The 16,423-nt window shown below is 43.8% G+C and overlaps 1 protein-coding gene across 2 annotated transcripts in view; it reads right to left on the reverse strand.

The window, feature by feature from the left end:
* The window catches only part of DNER (delta/notch like EGF repeat containing), a 392,187-nt gene that overhangs the window by 131,666 nt on the left and 244,098 nt on the right, over window positions 1–16,423 (reverse strand). For both annotated transcript variants that reach the window (XM_027515370.1, XM_027515361.1), the window contains exon 7: window positions 1,665–1,778. In XM_027515370.1, coding sequence (XP_027371171.1) covers window positions 1,665–1,778 — 114 coding nt within the window. The remainder of the gene's footprint in view (window positions 1–1,664; window positions 1,779–16,423) is intronic.

Below are 16,423 nucleotides of genomic sequence, written 5' to 3' on the forward strand. Positions count from 1 at the left end.
AGTGAAGTCGCTCAGTCGTGTCTGACCCTGTGACCCCATGGACGTAGCCTACCAGGCTCCTCCATGGGATTTTCCAGGCAAGAGTACTGGAGTGGGTTGCCATTTCCTTCTCTATACTATCAGTGTGACCTTGTGCAAATCACCACCTCTCGGAGCCTCCAGGGTCTGATCTGAACCTTCTGGCAGCAAAACTATGATAACAAAGCACTGTGGAGTTTTCAAATATCTTTCTGCAAAATCCCATTCAATCCCAGGATGGCCCTATGAGGGAAGCAGGGCTCTCATGGCCCACAGTCACTTAAGAAAGAAAAAGAAGGATCGATCAGGTGGGGGAGGAAAACTAGTGACTGGCCAGCAGTCAATCAGCCTTTGACCCTGAAAACTTCCCTTAACTCTAAGCCCAGCCTACAACCAGGGTTAGGTGGCAACCCACTAACCTGGGGTGTGGCAAAGCTTTGAGAAACTGCCCAGCGCTCTGTATATGAGTGACCAGTGGTGCTGACTCAGTCATCCTCCTCTCCAGTTTTCCCATTTGCTTAAGGCACTCGAGTGAAGAATGGAGACCATCCAGCACATGTAACTCCATTGTCATGGTAACCATGTCTAGCATAAGCACGCACAGCTGGGAGATAACCAGGAGGACCCCAGCCACCCGCTCCTGTCCCTGCCCAGGGGAGCAGAAGCCAGGACAAAGAATCCACTTCCTGAGTTGCTGTTTGGGCTTCAGAATATGAAAGCATAAAGCGTACAAGACAGCGTCGATCATGATGCAGCTCCTGGCAACCCTGAGCCCTGGGGTTACCTGGGAGTCAGTGGGCTTTTATCAACATCCATCCGTACCACTGTCCCAGTCCAGCCTCTAAGCCAGGAGGTAATTCAGGTTAATGAGTACAGAGATGTTTCCTTATTTACAAGGATTCAACATGTAATCTCTGCAAAGGGTGTCAATTGACTCTATGTAATTGTCAGTGCCCTTTCTGTGCATAAGGAGCATACATGCTGGTTTTAAGGGGAAAAACACCTTTAATATCATGTTATTCTTATCATATTAAAGGTTTAAAGTAATTCCTTCCATACAAGCAGAAATGGAAACAAAACTTCCTCCAAGTGCAAAATTGTTCCTTAACACCCGCTCCATAACTAGGACTATCTGTCTGCTTCTTCAGGTGAAATTGAAACAGTATGACTGTTTATTTTTTAATAAAAATTGCCTTAAATATGTGACCTTCCAGGAGACCATATGTGTCCAAGATGTCATAAAGTGGATTTAAAGACAAAAACAGGTGAAATATATGGTGAAAAAATTTTAATGTAAATTAATGTAAATTAAAAACCTAACACATAATTTAAAAGAAATCTTATCAAGTGAAATTTATCATTATACAGAAATTCCATTTTATTGTAAGTTGTTCATTTTCAATGTGTAAATGAAAACTGCAGAAATTTTGAGATTATGTCTAATATTCAGACATAATTTCCAAGCTATTTTAGCACAGAGCTTAAAACAAAAAGGAGCCATCTTATATCTTGTTTTATAAATGGGACAAAGTAGGAAGTTCTCTTGAGTAGAGTTTTTCAGAAAATTGAAGTACAAAGGTCATCAAATTAATCTAGGGTTTAAAATGGAAAATGAAAGTTATTCCTGTAATGATACCGATACTGACCTTCTAGACACTGGCAGGTGAATCCACTGAGATTAGAAGTGCATGTTGCTCCATTTCTACATGGATCTAGAATACAGTAGTCAATCTTGGACTGGCAGAGCTCTCCAGTATAACCTGAAGAAAACAAGATAGACATGTATAAAATACTTTGTCCCCAAAACCACGAACCATCCCACAGGTTGATGGAGTTAACTGGTACCTATCCAACTAAGGCAGCAACCTTACACTAGTCTCCCAGGCACTTTGGTTTTGTAGCAAGAAACAGAGTAGTTTATTTTTTATTTAAGAATATTTGCTTTCCATTGTTGTATTAGTTTCTGCTGTACAACAATGTGAATCAGCTATATAATATACATATATCCCTCCCTCTTGGACCTCCCTCCCACCTCTCCCATCCCACCCATCTAGGTCATCCCTGAGCTGAGCTCCCTGTGCTATACAGCAGGTTTCCTCTATTTCACTATTTTATACATGGTGGTGTATGTATGTCAATCCTAATCTCCCAATTCATCCCACACTTCCCATCCCCCTCATGTCCAAATGTCCATTCTCTATGCCTCCACCTCTCAGAATCATAGTTCAAAAGTCAGAGAGATTTTTTTTTCACCGTTAGCTCTGCATTTTATTTTGAAATATTAGAACCTTTAGAAGCTGAGACTGAATACCCCTGTCCCTTTCTTCTGACCTAAGGAAAACAGGCTCTATAATGTCTTTTTTTATGACTTTTTAAAACTTCTATTTTTAAATTTTTAATTGCAGGATAATTGCTTTACAATGTTGTATTGGTTTCTGCCATACATCAACATGAATCAGCCATAGGTATACATATGTCCCCTCCCTCTTGAACCTCCCTCCCACCTCCCTCCCCATCCCACCCCTCTAAGTTGTTACAGAGCCCTGGTGTGAGCTCCTGGAGTCACACAGCAAATTCCCCTGGGCTATCTGTTTCACATATGGTAGTGTGGGTGTTTCCATGCTACTTTCTCCATACATCCCACTCTCTCCTTCCCACCCCCTCTTTGCTTGAGATGACAGTCACTTTCCCATGGTCATCTCACTACCTATTTTTAAAAACACCATTAGGAAAATTGCTAGGTAGATATTTAAAAATTTTTAATTTGTAATATATTACTGTTAGAAGACCCTCAGTGTTCAATTCACCCCCTAGCCCTTCATTTTAAAGCTAAGGAGGTTGAGACACATAATATGAATCACATTTATATATTCATCTTAATTCTAATTTGAAGCACAAACCCAACTCAGTAAATTTTTCCTGTAAAGCAATGGTGAGTTTGTCAGATAATAACATAACCACATATGTGTGATGAGAAAATAAGGACCTGAATCTACTGGAATACCCATGCAGCCAAGAAGCCTTAAATAAAGTCCAAATATTTTGTTAACTTTGAAATTTGTTAATTTGCCCTCCCAAAAGGCAAGTTTAAGAAATAACATGCAATTAACGTTTTTTAGCTTAAAGTAGAAAATTATTATGAAAGAAATTTTGGAAAATGCAAGATTTAAAATAGAAAAAGAAAAAGGTTACCCTCAGTCATGTTATTTGAGTGGCATAATTATTAATACTTTGGAGAGATTCCTATCAGAAATATTTATGCACAGATAGTTCCTACTAAATTATAATCATACCGCAACATTTTGATCTTTCCAGGATGTACGTAAAGTACATAAAAACTTGTCTTTCTGAATTATTAGTTTTGAAGGAGTGTCATTAGCACCATATTTGAAATTTGCAAAAAATAAATCAATGAGGTTAGGAGACAGATGATTTGCCTGAGCTTCAATGACCTGCCAAACTAGTCAAAATTACAGACTGTGAACGTGGAGGCCCTTGTTTGCAATTCCACTCTTCTTTATGTGTTTTTTAAAACAGTCTGGGGAGGACTTCCTTGGTGGTCCAGTGGTTAAGACTTCGTCTTCTAATGCAGGAGTTTCAGGTGTGATCCCTGGTTGGAAAGTTAAGATCTTACATGCCTCTTGGCCAAAAAAAAGAACCAGAAAAACAGGAGCAACATTGGAACAAGTTCAATAAAGACTTTAAACATGGTCCACATTGATAACTGAAGAGTCTAGGTAATAGTCTAGCTAATTCATGGGTATGGGAAAAATAAGATAATTATGTAAACTAAAAATCTAGACACCAGGACAAAAAGCCATTCTAGAATTCAGAAGAGAATATCTTACTCTAACAAATTTATGTTAATACATTTTCAAATAATAGGTCTAAATTCAGATTAACATTCTGTCCATTTAACTTCATCTAGTCTCCTCATATTTCCATATCATCCCTATGGGTATCTTAAAGAAAATTTTATTTCACCTATAAAGACTTCATTATACATCCCTAACTAAAAGTGATTTTCACAAAGATCACTTTTAACGCCTTCTGTAATGAATATCTGGTCCCACTTAAAAATTTAATTAAATACTCTAAACTATATTAATAGCAACAATTTCTTTTTAAGAACCACATTGTCTGATAACACACATATCTTCCCATGCTTTTAATTTGTTCTTATCTAACTGATCTAATATTAAGTTAAACCTATAAGCAAAGTTAATATTCAGTACTGTTAATTGCTCCAATATTGCAGGGAGGTTTAATAAGATTTCAGTCTAAGAGAATAAACCACATTTGTGATGTGTTCAGGGACTGTCTGTAATGATCTGGGGGTCACACTGGCATTCTGTGGTAGAGATGCTGAAGCTCTGCACTGCCTGAGATGGTTCCAGAATAACAGTTTTATCACTCAAATTCCAACTGTCCCCTCCAGTGAGGAGCACTGGTCAAAGATCAGTCACTGTATCATTGCTTTCTGTTCCAGCGCTTTAAAAGGATTATACTAAATGGGAAACATGGAACTATAAAGTGAGGCTCGATCCCGCCTTTGCGTATGCCGAGCCTCCTTCCGGGAGCCGGTGGGGCATTCCGCTCATAAAGAAGAAGACCCTGTGTAACTAGCTAGACTACAGAGCATACACATACTGGCATGTCTGAGTTCAGTATAACTGGAGATGAGAAACAGCAGTGGAGGACTGTGTGGTTGGGGATGAGAGCAGCAGAAAGGCAGGGCTGGGGTCATGGGATTATGGGATTACCAGCATCCTTAGCTGCAGGTGGCCAGTTGGTCAGCTGATGCTTGTCTACATGGGGCCAGGTATTACTACTGGCCTCAAGCCAGTGGAGAGTTCAAAGTTCCAGGAGCACCACCTTGACTGCACTGGTCTCACTGACCAACTGCAGCCAGCTCTGGGAGAGAAGAGGTGGAGGACAAGGAACCATGAAGACCCTGAAGCTGACTCAAGGGGCTCTTTAAAAAAAGCAAGTCATTTCTTAGATCCTCAGAGAGCAGAGGTTGACATCCGGTCCCATCACCTCATGGCAAATAGATGGGGAAAAATGGAAACAGTGACAGACTTTATTTTCTTGGGCTCCAAAACCACTGCAGATAGTGACTGCAGCCATAAAATTAAAAGACACTTGCTCCTTGGAAGGAGAGCTATGACAAACCTAGAGAGCAGAGTAAAACACAGAGATATCACTTTGCGGACAAAGGTCTGAGTAGTCAAGGCTATGGTCTTTCCAGTAGTCATGTATGGATGTGAGAAAGAAAAGAAAGTAAAGTCGCTCAGTCGTGTCCGACTCTGTGACCCCATGGACTGTAGCCTACCAGGCTCCTCAATCCATGGAATTTTCTAGGCAAGAGGACTGGAGTGAGTTGCCATTTCCTTCTCCAGGGGATCTTCCCAACCCAGGGATTGAACTCAGGTCTCCCACATTGCAGGCAGATGCTTTACTGTCTGAGTCACCAGTTGGACCATAAAGAAGGTCTAGAGCTGAAGAATTGATGCTTTAGAATTGTGGTGCTGGAGAAAACTCTTGAGAGTCTCTTGGACAGCAAGGAGCTCAAACCAGCCAACCCTAAAGGAAATGGCTGAGTCCCTTTGCCGTCCACCTGAAACTACCACAACACTGTTAATAAGTTATACCCCAAAACAAAATGTTTGGGGTGTTAAAAAAATTAATAAATAAAATGCTTTAAAAAATCTGAAAGGAAATCGACCCCGAATATTCATTGGAAGGACTAATTTTGAAGCTGAAGCTCCAGCATTTTGGTCACTTGATGTGAGAAGCCAACTCATTGGAAAAGACCATGATGCTGGGAAAGATTGAAGGCAGGAACAGAAGGGGACGACAGAGGACAAGATGGTTAGATAGCATCACTGACTCAATGAACATGAATTTGAACAAACTCCAGAACATAGTGAAGGACAGAGGAGCCTACTGTGCTGCAGTCCATACGGTTGCAGAGTTGGACACAACTTAGTGACTGAACAACAACAGAGAGTAGGTTTACCTGCAGTTGTCAACAAACCACTGACCTTGAGCTACTTGTGATACTCTCAGCTGGATACCTAAGGCTCACAAATCTCCCTTTCTGTGTCTTTTGTTTTTTTTAATTTATGTCATAACCATGGAGTCAAAACTTAATAAATGATTGGTAGGACTTCAAATGAAAAAAGATGATTAGATCATTAAAGCTTTGCCTGGGTTCTTCCTTCCATCCTGCTGAAAGCCAGTCTCTTTCTGGGGGAATGAAGTAATTATGCCAACCATGAATAATGTTTCTTTATCTTACCGAAGCAGTGACAGGCACCCAGAGGACCTTGTTAGTAGATTGCCAAGCCAGTGATGTAGTCAACACAGTGCATGGAAGCGGTAGTAAGTAGTGGCCATTGGTATATGTCAGGGAGGATCTGTTCTAGTGCGCGCGCACACACACACACACACACACACACACACTCGTGTTTGTATCAAATTTATGTCTATTGAGTCGGTGATGCCATCAAACCATCTCATCCTCTGTCGTCCCCTTCTCCCCCTGCCCTCAATCTTTCCCAGCATCAGGGTCTTTTCTAGTGAGTCAGCTCTTCGCATCAGGTGGCCAAAGTATTGGAGTCCTACCAATAGAATGTTCAGGGTGGCTTCCCAAAAGCTTGGAATAAAACCCCAACACTTTACCCCATGGCTCAAAACCACACCATGCCCTGGCCTCTGTGCCCCGCCCCACCTCGATCCTCCAATTCTCCCCATTGACCAAAGTGCTGCAGCCCCCCTGGGTCAAACTGGCCCAGCTCCTTTTCAGACTTCAGCATTGTTCTGGGGCTGTGGCCGCAGGACAATACAAGGATATGAGAGGGAGACAGGATTCAAGACAATCAGTTACAACCCTATCCTAGAAAGAGATGGATGGTGCTAATGTTAAACCGCTGTGTAACAGAGAAACCAATGAGAAGAAAATTAGCAACTAGCTTTGGCAGGGAGGGAAGGGGAAGAGGTGAACACACAGTGGAATTTCACCTATAAAATCAGGATATAAGGGAGGAGAGGTTAAAACTGAAATACATAAAGGCAAAGGGGACCTAACAGAATAACATGTAAGTCACCTCTAGAACCAGTTAGGGAGATGAAAAAATGTTTTAGAGAAGCTAAAAAAATGCAAAATCCAACTAAACAGAAAGGGAAGTTGGCAACAATCTTTGTGGGGGTTCCAAACAAAATCAGAACAATTAGGTCAAGATTTCTCTTGAACCCAAGGGTTGTGCAATCTGCTGAGAAATCAGGACCCATTTGGAGGGTCCAGCCCAGAGCTAACTGTAGTTGGAGACAGTAAGGAAAAGGATGGCCCCTGTGTGTTCATCACTGATAGGGAAAGAATTGCCCTGGATGCCCAGGTCTTGTAAGACAGCCAAAAATCTCTTTCCTGGAAACAACCTTGGTTGTCTAAGCATCAAATCTAACTCATCTGGGTGAAGAACTGGAATCTGCTAGAGATAATAAAGCTCTTCCCTCAGTAGGATGAGTCTCCTAACCCAGAATGAGATGGAAGCAAATAAACAGAGGAAGTTGTCATGACAGAGACCTGAGCCCTGCGACTGCCACTGGGTGTCTGGCTTAGGCTGATCTGAGCATGCGGGCGTGCAAAGAATGTGTCACCCTGGAGAAAGTGTGGTGCATGAGAGCATCTGTCAGACCTAGGATTCCAATTAAAATGTATAGCTGAGTAATTGAATTTTTATGCATTTGAAGTTGAAAGACAAGGTTAAGGCAATGCACATGGAGATGCTTGATGGGGCTTGAGAATCACTACGGTTTATGTTTAATTCTTGCAAGGAAAAAAAAACCCCACAAAAAATTATTTCACATAGCCTTCCATGTGTGTAAGAGCCCATCTAAGACACAGAAACCACAGCCCACCATCTCTTTGTTCCCTCTGACCCTGCACCCTTCTGTGGTTGTTCTCTCCCACTAGTCAGATCTCCACTCGGAAATCACCTGCTCAGACCTTCTGTCTCTTGAAAGTGAAAGTGTGAATCGCTCAGTCATTTCCAACTCTTTGCAACCCCCTGGACTGTAGCTTGCCAGGCTCCTCTGTCCATGGAATTCTCCAGGTAAAAATACTGTAGTGGGTTGCCATTTCCTTCTCCAGGGAATCTTCCTGATCCAGGAATTCAACCCAAGTCTACTGCATTGCAGGCAGATTCTTTACTGTCTGAGCCACCAGGGAAGCTCCTTATTCTTTACCTTAGTACTTAACTCTAAAGAACCCAGCTGCCAATGCAGGACATGTAAGAAACAGGGGTTCTATCCCTGTGTTGGGAAAATCCCCTGGAAGAGGGCATACAACTGAAGCGACTTAGCCTGCATGCAGTACTTGACAAAACACACCTACCGGCTACCTCCCCATCTAAAAGGAGATGCTGCGGGATGAAGGCTTCATCTCTGAAGCCACCTGTGGTCCTGCCAGGGTTCCTGCATGCTCCATTACAACAGATTTATCATTACCTGAAGTGATATTCCTTTTTGGTTCCCTCTTGAGACCATAAACTCCCTGAGAATCAGGACTTTGTCTTGTTAACAGCTGAATCCTTAGCACTTAAACAGTTCCTGGCACAAATGAACGCATTTGCTTAAAGTTTTTGCCCTAATGCCTCCCTGGTGGCTCAGCTGGTAAAGAATTCGCTTACAGTGTGGGAGATCTGGGTTTGATCCCTGGGTTGGGAAGATTTCCTGGAGAAGAGAAAGGCTACCCACTCCAGTATTCTGGCCCGGAGAATTCCATGGACTGTATAGTCCATGGGGTTGCAGAGTCAGACACGATTGAGAGACTTTCACTTTCACTTGACCCTAATAACAGCTATATACCTTTCAAGTTAGATTTGGCTTCTCCCTAAGCAATCATACCCAGAACACCATAGGCATCATGTGGTATTTATTCTTTTTCCCAACACCCATGAAAATGAACGCATAGCTATTAAAACAAAAATTTAACCTCAAAAATGTGCTATCAAAAATCACCTTGTGCTTTGCAATAGTCTGATTTCCCATCTGGGAATACATAGGACTCCCCTGCCCCAGGCAGACTGAAGTGGGTGGGACTAGGCTGACTCTCTTTTGGACATTAGTCTCGCTTCTCCAACTAGGATTCAGCACCTTCAACAGTTCCCTGAAATAAGGCATCAGCAGACCTGAAACAGAACTCCTTTTTCCTGCCCAAGCCCCTATTCAAGTTTAATCCCTTAGGTCTGTGATTCTCTACCAGCTGACTCTCTCCCCCGGGGAATATTTGACAGTGTCCAGAGGCACTGCTTATTGTCCCACCCCGGGGATGCTCCAGCATCTATTAGGTAGAAGCCAGGAAATGCTGCTAAACACCCTACAATACACACAACAGTTCCCTGCAACAAAGAATTGTCCAGCCCCCAAACAACCCTAATGTCAGAATTGAGAAAGCCCAATTTAGGTCAATGAGACCTTAGCTTATCAGACTAAAAACCCTTGGTTTTATTCCAGTGCCTCTCGTCTGCTCATATGTAGACACTGACCCTCTACAAAACAGGGAAACAACACCTTTAGAACATTTTTACAAATCTGAATCCATAGGAATATTTATAACTCCTAGCAAGTTAAAGGGGTTTCCCTTGTGGCTCAGCTGGTAAAGAATTCACCTGCAATGTGGGAGACCTGGGGTTCGATCCCTGGGTTGGGACAATCCCCTGGAGAAGGGAAAAGCTACCCACTCCAGTATTCTGGCCTGGAGAATTCCATGGACTGTATAGTCCATGGGGTCACAAAGAGTCAGACACAACTGAGTAACTTTCATTTCATTGAGCAAGTTAGAGACCATTTTAAAATAAATTATTTGACTATAAAAACTTTAAGGTATTGAAGAATTTATAATTGTGCTTGTCAGTTTGTAAGTAAAATAATTGCTTTAAAAACAGGTGCTCTTGGAAATGCTGATCTCTTAGGGAATCACAGGGGTTCTATTGCCTCTTTGGAGAATATTTTTGTATAACAAAAAAGATATAAGTGTTAAAGTTGTGCCTCAGGATACACATATAACAAGGATGACTTTCAAGGACATACAGGATGATTGAGAAAGCTCCAGACTGAGGCTTAGTGCTTTTAAAGCAGTCCAACCATTAGACATGGTGTCAGATGAAAGGCAGCCCACGTGCTAGTGAGTGAAGCCTGCCAGATGGAGAAGATGACCTGACACCTGTAAGGAAATGCACTGAACTGATTCATTCACTCAATGGGTGTGTTACCAGATTATATCTCGTCTAATGCAGCCTGGGGACAGGAAAGCTATGACAAACTTAGAAAGTGTGTTAAAAAGCAAAGACATCATTTTGCCGACAAACATCCATATAGTCAAGGCTATGATCCTTCCAGTAGTCATGTACGGATACGAGAATTGAATGTGGATCATGAAGGCAGAGCACCAAAGAATTGATGCTTTTGAACTGTGGTGCTAGAGAAGACTCTTGAGAGTCCCTTGGACAGGAAGGAGATCAAACCAGTCAATCCTAAAGGAAATCAACCTTGAATACTCATTGGAAGGACTGACGCCGAAGCTGAAGCTCCAATGCTTTGGCCACCTGATGTAAACATCTGACTCATTGGAAAAGACCCTGATGCTGGGGAAGATTGAAGACAGAAGAAGATGGTGACAGAGGATGAGATGGCTGGATAGAATCACTGATTCAATGGACATGAACTTGGGCAAACTCCAGGAGATGGTGAGGGACAGGGAAGCCTGGTGCACTACAGTCCATGGGGTCAGAAAGAGTTGGACATGACCTGGCGACTGAACAACAAAGCCTGTGAGTATTCAATTTCACGCTATGTTGTAGTTATATAAATATAATTAAATTTATCAGTGTATATAAAGATAAAAATAGCTATGTTTCTCTGTGAACATCAGAATGGTTTGAAGATAACCACATCCTCCTGGTGTTGTTTGATTGACAGCAACATAAAAAAAATATACCCTGCAGTACCCCCAAATCACTATGTCCTGGCTGTACTCTTCAAATGCAGGAAAACCTTCCAGAGTTCAATGGCAAATTGCATGAAGTGTAAACAAAGCTCGCTAAATGAGTCAGACAATTAAAAAAAAAAAACAAAACAGGCAACTGACTAGTTATTTTTCTAAACATTCTCCTTCTTTGCAACAATGGTTTTTTGGTACCATTGTTATGATTTCTCTACTGAAATAAAGACTCTTCTGCGGTTGCTTTGACTCTGTGAGGTAGAATCTAATTGTTTCTTTGCAGAGCTCTCCTGAAAGCTTCCAAGGTGGGAATTGTGGCAAGAGCTATTTTTAACATTCCTGGTCTTTTAATAGCCTGGCCTCTGCAGTGAGATGAAACGACTGGATTTGTACTGAAAGCCTGATGCCACCGACAGAGCCCACCAGCCTCAGCTCTCGCCCTGGGGGGATCAGAGCTGCCAGGCAGGGCCTCAGCTGCCGCTACAGAGATGAAGTGTCTAATATTAGCAAGCAATAAATAGCAGGAATCTGTGTGCCATCAAGACATTCAATCTCAGAGGTCTCTGATATCAAAGTCGGAAGGCAGAAATTATTTAACAGAAAAAAAACTAGTAAGATCTGCTGGCAGGGAAAAACAAACACATCTGAGCAAATGCAAACATGCTCATAAAACCAAAGGCAAAGAAAGGAAGATCTAGGAGGCCCATGTGCAAAAGACAATCAATAAAATATAATTTAAATGGGAATCTGCGATAGAAAAGCACGAAAGAAAGCAGACATTCAGCAGAACTGGAAACATTAACCTCAAGGTTAGAAAAAAAAGAAGTAACCACATCTAATAAGCACAGAGGCAAGAGGCACAGTGGAAGGACAACGGTTTGGAGAGTCAGAGGTCAGGGTGGTGACGCAGTGATCGGCTGAGCGAACACATCAGTGGGCTGGCTTTGACCTTCATTCCCCTCCTGGGTGAAATAGGGATAACAACCACACCTGGCTCCCAAGACAGTTGTGATGAATGAGATCAACCCCAAACGGCACGAGACATTTCTATCCAGCGCACCCAGCCTGGCACAGTGTGGGCAGCTCAACATTTTTGAACGAATGAATAACAGGATTTTTAGTTTGGCCACACTGTGCAGTATGTGGGATCCTAGTTCCTCAACCAGGGATGGAATCCATGCCCCTTGCACTGGAAGCACAGTCTTGACCACTGGACCACCAGGGAAGTCCCTGAATAATGTAGGGTTTTGACAGTGGTAAGCATTATGCCAATACTGTTTGTTCTCTCAGTTTTTAACAGGCAGTGGAGAGCAGTGGTCCCCCAAGTCCCCAGACCAACAGCAGCAGCAGCAGCTCGGGACTTAATTACCACAAATGCAAATTCTCCAGCAGTACCCTAGACCCACAGAAGACTCAGGGGATGGCACCCAGCAATATGAGTTTTAAGAAGCCCTGCAGGTGACTCTGAAGTGGGGCTGGTGCTAAAGTTTGAGAACCACTGATCTGGAAACCTAGTAGCAGATTTTTAAATATCAAATATTAATATTATTCATTAAGAGGTACATATCTGATGCAGATTACAAAGAAAAAAAGATCAGAAAGTGAAAGTCAAATATTATATGACATCAAAAAGCCTTTACTGGCTGCATGTTGACACATGTTTTTCCTTTTCATGAGTGGGAGAGCCCCTAGGCTCAATTACCGTACCTGTCACTGCACTGTTTCCAGAGAAACTTCCTTATTCTTGAAGAGCATGTGTTGGTGACTTTTGCCCCCAGCCCCAAGCACAGAGCCAGGGATGCCATGGGTACTCATTATAAAGTAATTAATGACTGCATAAGCACCATGCATTGTTTTAAAATAATCCCTTTCATCCCATTTCCCTAGAGCCCAAATAAGAAATATTAATTAAAATATTAATATAGGCCAGACTAGAAATGACACCTCTGTCTCCTGACGTAGTGATTACAAAGGGGGAGAGATTTCAAGAAAGATCTTTTCATTAAGTATGTTCTGAGAAATTGAAATCAAAAGGGAGAAAACATTAATTAAAAAACTGATACAATAAGCAGACAAGTTAAGTGAGTGACTGACTTAAAGTGACGTACCCGTTGAATTCTAAGCTTGTGTAATTAACTCAAAAGGTGGTACAGTTGCCAATGCAGGAGACACAAGAGACATGGGTTAGATCCCTGGGTCGGGAAGACCACCTGGAGGAGGAAATGGCAATCCACTCCAGTATTCTTGCCTGGAGAATTCCACGGACAGAGGAGCCTGGCAGGGTACAGTCCACGGACTCACAAAGAGTCAGACAAGACGGAGCAACTGAGCATGCACGCATAGAGGAGGCATTCATTCCCTCTTTCAGAAAGAATTTGGAGAGAGTAAACAATCTAAAGCGAAGAATCTAAAGGATGCTTAGAAACAGTTCCTGCCTGCAGGGAGCTTACACTCCAGAAGAGGAGAGAAGACACATTCGTAGGAAACAACGAAACACAGTGAGAGGAAATCCAGCACCTGGTACCAAGTCAGGCCCCTGTGGTGCCCTATGAGGCTGGACCTCCTGGAGCGGGCGGGGGGAGGAAGGCTGGGGCCAGGCCAGGCTGTGACAGCTCAAATCTGTGTGCCAAGCAGCACGGGGTCACTAGCAAGGTGCCTTTGAAGGTTTCTGAATGCAGCACAGTCATGACGAAGGACTGCTGCAGCTGGGTCCCTTCTTGTTCTCATTTGCTATATTTGGGAGGAAATCCTAAGACTTCCCACCCTTCTCCTTGGGAACAGGGGCTCTGGTCTGGACAGAATGAGGCAACTCCAAATAGACAAGCAAAAAGGGGCAAGGAGGGATGGGTACAGCCTCAAGGAGACAAAGAGGAGAACACAAACTCCCATCCTTCTCATGCACTTCCTCTTACTCTTGTTTCAGTTTAATTCAGTTCAGTCACTCAGTCATGTCCGACTCTTTGTGACCCCATGGACCACAGCACACCAGGCTTCCCTGTCCATCACCAACTCCTGGAGTTTACTCAAACTCATGTCCTTTGAATCGGTGATGCCATCCAACCATCTCATCCTCTGTCATCCCCTTCTCCTCCTGCCTTCAATCTTTCCCAGCACCAGGGTCTTTTCAAATGAGTCAGTTCTTCGCATCAGGTGGCCAAAATATTGGAGCCCCATCTTCAACATCAGACCTTCCAATGAACATTCAGGACTGATCTCCTTTAGGATGGACTAGTTGGATCTCCTTGCAGTCCAAGGAACTCTTAAGAGTCTTCTCCAACACCACCACAGTTCAAAAGCATCGATTCTTTGGCACTCAGCTTTTTTATAGTCCAACTCTCACATCCATACATGACTACTGGAAAAAACCATCATCTTGACTAGACGGACCTTTGTTGGCAAAGTAATGTCTCTGCTTTTTAATACCACTGCCCTTTATGGATCACCTATTCTGTGCCCGATGTATGCATGTGGATGCAGACATGTGCTTAGGAGTGTATAAGTATACAGGTGTGTATGCATGTGTATGTATATATACGTTTGCACATGTGTGTGCGGATATGTTCTCTTTAACCCTTACAAGGTCAGTACGGTTATTCTTTTTGCAGACAAGACAACTTGGGCTCAGAGGAGTAAGGTAGAATCGGTGAGTGACTCAGCCTGGAGTTAAACCCAGGACCGCAGACTCCAAATCCCACACTCATTTATTCCTCCCAGGTCTTTTCTCTCCTTTTCATGAGATTTGTTTGGAAAGACTGTGAGAGCCAGGCCAGTCCTGAGGCAGAGACCGAGGCAGGGAGTGACCCATTCAGGTCTGGCTCTTCTGGGTCTTAGCAGAGGACCAAAGGATGTCTTGAGGATCCAAGTTGGCTCCCCAGAGAGGGAGGCCACAAAAGGAGCTGAGGCCAAATCTCTGGCCAGAGGAAAGAACAGAAGCACTCCGTGCAAGGCATCCGACTATGGGCTCGACAACAGTAACAACAGTAAGATCCAATGACACTCGCCAAGCGCCCCGGGTACCCTTCTAAGCACACCGCGTGCATCACTTATCCACTGACCTGTGAGCTGTGGGTTCTGTCACTGAGCTTGATTCACAGAGCGAAAGTTGAGACCCAGTGAGATTAATTCCCCCCAAGGTCACACAGAGGATAAGTAGCGAGAGCAGGCTTTGCTCTCCCTTGGCTGGGCTCCGGTCCTGGGCTTCTGGAAGGTTGCCCTGCAGTCATAAGCAAGGCAGCGTGGCGAGGGTGACAGGCTTATCACAGTCATTCAGGCAGCAGATGACAAGGTTTGAATCAGGGCACTGGAAGAGGAAGCAGTGTGCACGGCAGATGGGGAACCATCATAAACGGGGAGACTGTCCAGAAATAAACAAAGTGGCAGGGGCTGGGGAGCAAGAGTCAGGACTGAGCTTGCAGCCCGAGACATGAGGGAAGTGATGGCACCGATGATGGAACCTAGAGCCATGGCAGGAGAGCGAGGCTTGAAAGCCTGTGTGGGAGGCTGACGGAGAAGGGTCTGGAGTTGAGTCTGAGGAGGGGGCTGAGGGTTAGCAGAGCATCCCTCTGAGCCCAGTGCAGGTGCTGGGACTGGGTGACTGGCCAGGCTGCAAGGATGTGTCTGGAAGCCATCCATTTAGAGCTGACAGCTTGGAATGAGTGGCTGCTGTCCCAAGAAGGAGAAGGCAGCTGAAGCGGGTGGTAAGGACCGAGCTCTAGAGATAGAATGGGGAAAGGAAGGTGGGGAGGAGGCTGGAGAGGTCCCTGGAGAATACACCCAAGGCAGTCCTCTGTAAGGCAGGAGAGGAAGGCTGCTAGAGAGAGGAGGGCTAAGAAAGAGCCCCAGACATCAGTGAGCAGGACACTACATAACCTTGGAGAAGTAGATTCATGATGTGTCAATTCAGTCGCTCAGTCGAGTCTGACTCTTTGCAGCCCTATGGACTGCAGCAACGCTAGGCTTCCCTGTCCATCCCCAACTCCTGGATCTTGCTCAAACTCATGTCCATCAAGTAGGTGATGCCATCCAACCATCTCATCCATGTCATCCCCTTCTCCTGCCTTCAATCTTTCCCAGCATCAGGGTTTTTTCCAAGGAGTCAGTTCTTTGCACCAGGTGGCCAAAGTATTAGAGTTTCAGCTTCAGCATCAGTCCTTCCAATGAACACCCAGGACTGATCTCCTTTAAGATGGACTGGTTGGATCTCCCCACAGTCCAAGGGACTCTCAAGAGTCTTCTCCAGCACCACAGTTCACAAGCATCAAATCTTCAGCACTCAGCTTTCTTTAAAGTCCAACAGAAAATTATGAATTGGACATAGAGCAGTGATGGAGAGGATGACAGAGGGAAGGAGGGAGAGGAGGGGAAGGTAAGGAGGAGGTGAGCACACAGAGCCGCCCCAAG

This window comes from Bos indicus x Bos taurus, chromosome 2, assembly GCF_003369695.1.
Source record: "Bos indicus x Bos taurus breed Angus x Brahman F1 hybrid chromosome 2, Bos_hybrid_MaternalHap_v2.0, whole genome shotgun sequence".
Taxonomy (NCBI): Eukaryota; Metazoa; Chordata; class Mammalia; order Artiodactyla; family Bovidae; genus Bos; species Bos indicus x Bos taurus.